Genomic DNA, 9,449 nt, shown 5'->3' on the forward strand with positions numbered 1-9,449 from the left:
GGGAGGAGGAGCTTGCAGTGAGCTGAGATCCGGCCACTGCACTCCAGCCTGGGTGACAGAGCGAGACTCCATCTCAAAAAAAATAAAAAATAGAACTACCATATGATCCAACAATCCTATTCCTTGGTATCTGTACAGAGGAAATCAAATCTGTAGAGATACCTATACTCTCACTTTTGTTGCAGCACTATTTACAATAGCCAAGATATGAAATCAACTCAAGTGGCCAACATGGCTGAATGGATAAAGAAAATGGGTGTATATATACAGAATGGAATATTCTTCGGCCATAAAAAAAATGAAACCCTCTCATTTGCAGCAACATGGATGAACCTGGAGGACATCATGTTAAGTGAAATAAACCAGACACAGAACGACAGATACCACATGATCTCATTCATATGTAGAATATTTTTTAAAAAATTAATATAGAAGCAGAGAGTAGAATAGTGGTTATCTGACTGAGAAGAGGGACGGGGTGGAAAGGGGAGGATGAGGAGAGATTGGTCAGTGGATACAAAGTTACAAATAGATGGTAGTAATAAGTTCCAGTGTATGTTTTTGTTGTTGTTGTTTTTGTTTTTTGGAGAAGGAGTTTTGCTCTTGTTGCCCAGGCTAGAGTGCAATGGCGCTATCTCAGCTCACTGCAACCTTCACCTCCCAAGTTCAAGTGATTCTCCTGCCTCAGCCTCCCGAGTAGCTGGGATTACAGGCATGCACCACACGCCTGACTAATTTTTGTATTTTTAGTAGAGACGAGGTTTCTCCATATTGGTCAGGCTGGTCTCGAACTCCCGACTTCAGGTGATCCGCCTGCCTCGGCCTCCCAAAGTGCTGGGATTACAGTCATGAGCCACTGCACCTGGCCTAAGTTCTGGTGTTCTGTGGCACACTGGGGTGATGACGGCTAACAGTAAGGTGTAGTATATTACAAAATAGCTAGAAAAGAGGCTTCTGTATATTCTCACCACAAAGAAATAATAAGGTGATGGATATGCCTAATACACTGATTTGGTCATTATACAGCATAGTATATATGTACCGAAACATCAAACTGTGCTTCTTAAATATGAAGCAATAACAATTGGTCAATAAAAGTAAAATAATAAAGAAATGTATTATTTTTTATTATTATTATTATTTTAGAGTCTCGCTGTGTTGCCCTGGAGCACAGTGGCGCAATCTCGGCTCACCACAACCTCTTTTTCCTGGGTTCAAGCGATTCTCATGCCTCAGTCTCCTAGCAACTAGGATTACAGGCATGCGCCACCACACCAGCTAAATTTTGTATTTTTAGGAGAGATGGGGTTTCACCATGTTGGCCAGGCTGGTCTCGAACTCCTGGCCTCAAGTGATCCACCTGCCTTGGCCTCCCAAAGTCCTAGGATTACAGGTGTGAGCCACTGCACCCAGCCAAGAAATGTATAAAAATGACGTGCATATGTTAATGGAATTCTTTACTTTTCATATTTCTATATTAATTTAACATTTGTATGTCTATTTTGTGTACTTTATCTTTAAACTAAGCCTCAGAGAAAGTCATCCCCCATTGACCATTCTCAGACCATCCCACACCTGCAAAATCCTCTTCCCCAAATAATCTAAGTCCCCAGTGTTCAACCTATGACTCACTCAGATCCTTATAGATCTGTTTTGTTTACCTTCTTTTATGAATACCACCTCATATCCCAAGTTGTTGTTATTCTTTCCTTAATCAGTTTACTGAAATAGAGATAAATAATGCATAAAGAATTTAGGATATAGTAGGCACTCGGTGTTACTGTAAGATAGTTTCCCTCCCACTCCTTTTATTTGCATACCTCTCTCTCCCTTTCAGGAGATTAGCAGAGGCGTTTCATATCAGTGAGGATTCCGATCCTTTCAATATACGTTCTTCAGGATCAAAATTCAGTGATAGTTTGAAAGAAGATGCCAGGTATGTAACTTGTTCCCTGCTTTCTTAATTGTGGCTTGTCAGAGGGTTTGGTCTTTTGAGATGTGATAACTAATATGTGCTCCTCCTGTGATTAAGCCAGTTCAAGTTTGTTTGTTTATCTATTGTAAAAGATTACATGCTGTTTAATAAATATCCTTCTCTTGGTTTTTCAAAACTGTCCCCTTAAAGAACTGAACTTGGGGTAGGTTTGAGGTAAGAGTTTGGATGGGGCGGTGCTAAGAGTTTGGGCCTCCAAAGGGCTAGACTAGACTAAATTGGAGGATCTCTGGGCTTCATTCCGCCTCTGTCCACCTGAGTCTCACATTTGCACGAGTTCTCACTTGGAGCTGTAACAGCTCTTATTTTTCTCCTGGAGTCCCTGGCCCTCCAGTGGCTATTTCTCCTTTCATCTTCTCATTTCTTACATTTTTCTCTTTTGTTCTTTCTTCCATCACAGTCATCCTTCTGTTTTCTGACAATTCCTAATCTCTGCAGTTTTTCTGCCAGCATTGTCTATTGTCTCCACTTTACAGGGAGAGGATGGGTGAAAGGCGTTCTCAGAAGGGCAGGGACAGACAAAAGTAACTGCGGTGATTTCTCATTTCAGGAAGGACTTAAAGTTTGTCAGTGACGTTGAGAAGGAAATGGAAACCCTCGTGGAGGCCGTGAATAAGGTTGAAGTGGAAACATCCCACTGGACATTTCTCTAAGGCCAGCTTGATGGAAAAAAAAAAAAAAAATCAAGTCCTGGAAACACTGTCAACCCAGAGTAGTTGTAGGAAAAAGTCACAACTTCTTCAAGGATCCTTATCTGTCTCAAAACACAGCCATTATACCATCTGTGGAAGCCTGTCCTGGTTCAGGACAGTTGACTGCAGAAAAGATCTACAGTCGGCCAGGCGCAGTGTCTCAGGCCTGTAATCCCAGCACTTTGGGAGGCCGAGGCGGGCAGATCACCTGAGGTCAGGAGTTCTAGATCAGCCTGGCCAACGTGACAAAACCCCGTCTCTACTAAAAATATAAAAATTAGCTGGGTGTGGTGGCGGGCACCTGTTATCCCAGCTACTTGCAAGACCGAGGCAGGAGAATTCCTTGAACCCAGGAGGTGGAGGTTGCTGTGAGCGGAGATTCTGCCACTGCACTCCAGCCTGGGCAACAAGAGTGAAACTCCGTCTCAAAAAAAAAAAAGGAAAAAGAAGGAAAGAAAAGATCTACAGTCAGCTGTCAGTAAAGGCCAGGCGTGGTGGCACACACCTGTAATCCCAGCACTTTGGGAGGCTGAGGCAGCAGGCGGATCACTTGAGTCCGGGAGTTCGCGACCAGCCTGGGCAACATGGCAAAACCCTGTCTCTACAAAAAATAAAAAATTAGCCAGGTGTGGTGGTGCACACCTGTACTCCCAGCTACTCAGGGGGCTGAGGAAGGAGGATTGCTTAAGCCCGGGAGGTCAAGGCTGCAGTAAGCTGAGATAGAGTCACTGTACTCCAGCTTGAATCTCCAGCTTGAGATCCTGTCTCAAAAAAAAAAAAAAAAAGAAAGAAAAGAAAAATACTGGCTAAATGCCTACGAATGGATGAAGAAACTCTGGGTGAGGGGTCTCAATACTGATAGTTGAGTGACTGTGTGGGACACTTAGGAAGACACTCTAGCCCCTCATATCTTTGATGGGCTATTGTATGCTAGGAAAGCCCACTGATTCTTTATATTCTAAAGGCAGGAATGTCCCCTTTGGGAAGGATAAAAGTTGTATAACTATAGCCGGAGAGCAGTGGGATAGACTTCTTCAGAAGAGGGAGACCCCTGTCCTAGAGGCAGCCAGGGATGTCACGGAGGTAGCTTTAAGTGAAAAAGTCTCGAGGTTAGTCAGAAGCTCCCAGCGCTGCATTGGCTCCCTCCCTCTTCCATCAGAGGGGACTGTGAGTAAGGATGAGATAGCTGCTTTAGCCCCTGTGTCTAATGCTGGTGGTTTTCCTTCCCAGTCTCCTTACCCTCTTCCTATTCCCCTCCTTTCCTTCCTTCTGTTACCACTTCCCAGCAGAATACTAACATGAAGGAGAAAATTGAGTGCATTGTTCCTCTCCTAATTAAGAAACCCGAACAGATGTGTTTCTCTGCTTGTGTGTCTGTATCTGAATACTCATGATTTTTAAAGTAGAACATACTTTTAAAGGAAATAATCTTTTCTTGTTTTGTAAGTCTTTATTTAGTTATTTTTGGGGAATATCACCCACTCCCCCGTGATGGAACCTATCAGGAAGAACCATTACGCTGTCTATCTAAGTCGTGGTTCACTTACCCTTTGTCCCTAACCCTGTCCAGCTGCTACTGTTGTGGCTAACAGAGTAGGTGAAAGAAGTGCATCAACACCCATCTTCCCAAACCCCTCCAGGCTTGCTTGGCAGTTAGTAAAATGCTCTATGCTGTGGGCCTCTAAAATCACCTCATTGATCCGTGTAATTCTTGTGTGGTAAGATTAGTTGTAAGCCTTTTGTTTTCAGAATGATATGATCAATCTGTCATCTCTTCCCTTAATACAGGGAAAGAATAGTAAGAAAAGCCACAGCTTCCCTCCCATGAACAGAGACCACCGCCGGATCATCCATGACCTGGCCCAAGTTTATGGCCTAGAGAGCGTGAGTTATGACAGTGAACCAAAGCGCAATGTGGTGATCACTGCCGTCAGGTAGGTCGATCCCGCCATCAGAGGAAGAACTCCTAAGCAGGGCAAACTGGACCCAAGAAGCAGGGTCTGTCAATATTTGTCTTTCTTACTACCACTCTCCCTCTTGGAAAAGTAGAAGGAAAATCTGCTACTCTGGCACTTCCCTGATAATCTAAAGGCCTGAGCCAAAGAGTAAAACCTATGCCTCGATCCATAGGGCAGATGCACTCAAAATGCACAAGTGTCACATCTGCCTACAGTCATACCAGATGGTGGAAGCAGCATTTCTTCAGGCAAGGGGGCCTGCCCATCATATCTGCTCTTTTCTCCTTCTGTCTCCTGGTCCTCTGTCTGTCCTCTCCTTGGCTCTGTCCTCTTGGCAGAAAACAGAAAGAATGCTAAACTCTGGTTCAAGGCACCCTCTGTGAATGGTGTTTTTGCCATCAGAGGAAACTGAAGCAGTAATGTGACCAGGAGGGGACAGGGAGGACCTAGGATCACTCTCAGAACCTGGGAATAGGAAGAACTTCCCAATGAAGAAAACTTAAGTCTGACATGAAAGGAAGCAAGCCACAGGCCTAGCTTAGATGGGTGGAAGGGATGGGGGGTTAAATGCAGGTGGCCATGCCTGAGAGCAGACAGTTCATACCAGAGAGTGCTCAGTAGGTCATAGTGCCAAAATCATGGGCTGAGTTTCTAGCTTTCTGTCCATCTCCACCAACAATTCTCACTTTTCAATGCTTGGTGTTTTGACTTTTATCAGGGGGAAGTCCATTTGTCCTCCTACAACGCTGACAGGTGTGCTTGAAAGGGAAATGCAGGCACGGCCTCCACCACCAATTCCTCATCACAGACATCAGTCAGACAAGTAAGATTCTCCAGCTGCTTTTCAAGGGGACCTATCTGTCCAGAAAAGCCAGCAGGGGTTGAATTGTCCTGGGCTGCACCAGCCATTGATGGCCTCCTCAGGCCTTGCCTTGGGATGCCATGTTCATATATGTAATGTTTAGTTGGGGTATCAGACACATTTGTTCCCACCACAGGGGTCCTAAGTTTGAGGTTTGTAGTGCTTGATTCTAGAGAGAGCAGTCACTGGACGTAGTTTCCACAGTGTAGATGGTGACACTGGGAAGTGGATTCAGTCTGTCACACCAGATGGTTTGAGACTGAAACATCATGTAGTTAAGAATAGTTACTCTGGGCTGGGCGCGGTGGCTCACACCTGTAATCCCAGCACTTTGGGAGGCCAAGGCGGATGGATCACTTGAGGTCAGGAGTTCGAGACCAGCCTGGCCAGCAAGGTGAAAACCCGTTTCTACTAAAAAATACAAAAAAGTAGCTGGGTATGGTGGTGGGCACCTGTAAACCCAACTGCTTGGGAGACTGAGGCAAGAGAATCACTTGAACCTGGGTGGGAGGTGGAGGTTGCAGTGAGCCGCGATCACGCCAGTGCACTCCAGCCTGGGCAACAGAGAGACAGACTCCGTCCCAAAAAAAAAGAACAGTTACTCTGAAGATGGAAGTGGGTGTGGGGATGAGAATTGCCGGTGACAGGGGTGGGTGGTACTTTCTTGTTTTGCTCTGTCTACTTCTGTATGGTTTGAATAATTTTAATAACAAACATATTCATGATTTAAAGAGAAAAGAAAGCCAAGTTGGCAAGGGGCAAGTCTGCCAGATGTTTTCTTGGACGGGAGCAGGGAAGGAGCTCTGAGAGTTGGGGGACTATTGGGCTTTATTTGGAGAAACCAGAATTGTGGCCCGAAACCAACTTTAGAGCACTTAGTCATACCCTCAGTTGTCCCAGTGGTTTGTCACTTGTCAGGGAGAGGAAGGGAAGGCGGGATGGTGCTCCTCTGCTGCCCCACTGTAACCAAGGCAGTGTGGCTAAAAGTTACTTCAAAGCCCAGAAGGAGAGGGGTGCCTACTCCCGTTCTGGCTTTCCACAAACAAGTCCTAGCAGTGCCTCCTCTGTGATTCCTGCACAAAACCTCTGGAAGGGTGGTTAGGGCAGTTTACAAGGTCACCATGAAGGTCATAGCACTTAGTGTTCCTGTGGGACTGGTAGGTGTTGCCCACTGGGCTCTGACTCAGCCAAGAGCGTCCTGGTCCCCAGGACCAGCCCCTCTCCACCCCTAGGAGCTGAGTGCCCTAGGTTCTGGTCAGCACAGCCTACAAATCCATATGGGCGGTCACTTTGGAAACATGAGGGGTTTTCTCAGACACTGCCACAGTCGGGTCCAGTCCTGCTTAGACACAACCATGTGAAGTTATTGGCCCCTTTATCCCATGCTATCTTTTTGAAAACACTTTGCTTGCTTTATTTTTGTAGAAAACTCCATTACAGAAACTTTTTAGAGCAGAGAGGATAGTATTACTATCATAAATGCCCATGTGCCCATTACCAAATTTCAAAATCACCAGCTCATGTTTGTCCCACTATCAAAACTTCACAAGTGAGATGCTTGCTTGGCTTAAGCTATTAACTGAGCATTCATTGAACTGTGAAGGCAGGGAAAGATAATCATCATGTATGAAATACTGTGAATAGATTGTCAAAGGTTATCTCTAAACTGTAAAGTGTAAATAGAGAATTTGTTATCTCACAGAATGAAATTCCCCATGTAATATGTAAATATAGAAAAAACAAAAGTTAAAAAAATTATTCACAAAGGGCAGAAGGAAAAAAGTAAGAATAAAATAAAAATAAAGTAAATGTTTAAGCTTCACAAATGGTAAATCAGCTGATCCTTAACTTTCTGAAGACCTATATCTGTTTCCCCCAAGAAGAAAAGACTGATCATTCTTTGTTTGTTTTTCAGGAATCCTGGGAGCAGTAATTTACAGAAAATAACCAAGGAGCCAATAATTGACTATTTTGATGTCCAGGACTAAGATCAAGGTGCCCTTAGATAAAAGAATGATTAGGTGTAGTGAGGACTCATTTGCCAGCAGATAAATCATTGCCTGTTCCCCTCTGCCTGGCAGAATCACAGTCTCACATACTGTCTTGTACTGACACATCCAAAGCATGAGTGTGTCAGAAATCCCTTGTCTATTCCTATCTGTATAAAGTGTTTCATTATGACCAGATCTCCGATTGTATGGTCACTAGGTATGCAATTGTGTATTCAAAGAGGCTCTTCACACCATCACTGTGATTCCTCTGAGAGTTGGGGGACTATTGGGTTTTATTTGGAACAAACCATACTTTTAGCCTGAAACCAACTTTATGCCACTAAGTCATAGCGTCAGTTGTCCCAGTTATTTGTTCTCCTGAAAATGCCTGAAACATCAGACAGACATTGCTTGCTTTACCCAAACTGATTAAAATCTTTAGGAGCACAAATGAATTTCTTAGTCTGAAATACCAAATAATGAATTGGTATACCATATCTGGAATTACACATGTTGTCTTCAACCCAGCCGTCTTACCTAAGTCTTGTGCCAAAACCTCTCATAGGTATATCTAGCTGAACTTACTTTAGCGTTTCCCAATGTGATCAGTTCTAGACCTAGAAGGGGTCTAGAACTGCTTTACAGATTTCCATTTCCTTAAGTCCCCTGGCACTTCTCGTATCACATCACTGAACCTGTTCAATAACAATCAGTTTGGCCGTCCCCCATGATGGTAGGGGATATATAGAGCAAGTTTTTCTGCCAGGTTCACACTGTGGTCTCTGAACCGACCAGTATATTCCTAACTCCTCTCTGATAGAGAAAGAGTCTCAAATGGACAACTGTCCTGTGTTGCTTTTCCCTAGGCCTTCAGCAGCCATATTGGCTCTCCCTGCCTCTGAGCTCTGGACTCTGTTCGAATATCCTAAGTAGTGTATGGACAGTTCAGGGCTTATGCCCAGCAGCCCACTGGAGGCATTCTTCAGGCTCCTTTAAGGCAGGTGCATTGATAGTTCCATTAGTATGACCCTTGCATTGGCACCCCTCCAGCCTGGAGGCCAGGCCTCCAGCAACTAACTTCTGCCCCAGAACAAGCCACAAGCCCCAGAGCAACAGCAGGAGACTTGAGAAGTAGAGTCACGAAAACAAGCACTTAATTAAATTACAAAATTTAACTTTATAGGGCTTCCTTTTGATGTTTTCATTTTTTTATTTCTTTTCATTTTTTTCCTCAATCCTCCTCCTCCTGTATCAGGGCTGTCCTTTGGTCCTTACTCGGTGTGCTTCGAAAGGGATCAGGAACAGCAGCAGGAACAGGCAGCTGGAGGGAAGTGACAGAAAACAATAAAACCACCTCTGTCTGCGCCCATGTAGTGCAGGTCATTGGCCCCACACACAACAGGAAGCCCATGAGCATCTGTTACGTCTTTCAAGCAGTGGGTTCCGTGGATGAACAATACGTGTGAGAGTATCTCAGAATCAGCAAAAGGCAGGAGACCTGACTTCAGATTCTAGCTCTGCCACATAACAACTTGCCACCTGATGCAATGAAAGTTTCACTGACCTCATTAGGGTTGTGAGGATTAAAGGTGTAATATACATGGAGGTACCTGATCCATCAAAGATGCTCAAGTTCATAAAAATGATACTCAGTATCTAGAAAATATGTACACGTCTTCCTCCATAATACTAGCCAAGTAAAAGGTGTGGAATGCTAACCAGGCCTCTTCTGGTGAATATTTGCATGCCTACCCTGTGCCAGCCTTGTGCCAGGGCTGTGGGAAGCAGATGCAGGCTGGTTTCGTACATTTAGTAATCCAGGGAGCACACATGTGAACAGATGTTCTTAGTGGAATTGGCTGGTCTGCCACCAATAGGTCATTAATCGGTTATTAAAAGCTGAAGAGTCCTAAGAGGAATATTTTGTGAAGTCGCGGTAGAAATGGGTTAGCT

The 9,449-nt window shown here is 44.4% G+C and overlaps 1 protein-coding gene across 3 annotated transcripts in view; it reads left to right on the top strand.

Moving 5' to 3' along the window:
• NFX1 (nuclear transcription factor, X-box binding 1) overlaps positions 1–8,676 on the top strand; it is an 85,233-nt gene extending 76,557 nt beyond the window's left edge. For 2 of the 3 annotated variants that reach the window (XM_011980007.1, XM_011980008.1), the window contains exons 20-24: positions 1,838–1,936; positions 2,544–2,610; positions 4,474–4,619; positions 5,362–5,466; positions 7,421–8,676. In XM_011980007.1, coding sequence (XP_011835397.1) covers positions 1,838–1,936; positions 2,544–2,610; positions 4,474–4,619; positions 5,362–5,466; positions 7,421–7,493 — 490 coding nt within the window. In that variant the 3' untranslated portion in view covers positions 7,494–8,676. Of the gene's footprint in view, positions 1–1,837; positions 1,937–2,543; positions 3,009–4,473; positions 4,620–5,361; positions 5,467–7,420 lie in introns of those variants that run through there. The other variant, XM_011980009.1, reaches the window with a different exon arrangement.
• Positions 8,677–9,449: the final 773 nt, after the last annotated feature.

This window comes from Mandrillus leucophaeus, unplaced genomic scaffold (assembly GCF_000951045.1).
Source record: "Mandrillus leucophaeus isolate KB7577 unplaced genomic scaffold, Mleu.le_1.0 Scaffold208, whole genome shotgun sequence".
In the NCBI taxonomy this organism is placed as follows: Eukaryota; Metazoa; Chordata; class Mammalia; order Primates; family Cercopithecidae; genus Mandrillus; species Mandrillus leucophaeus.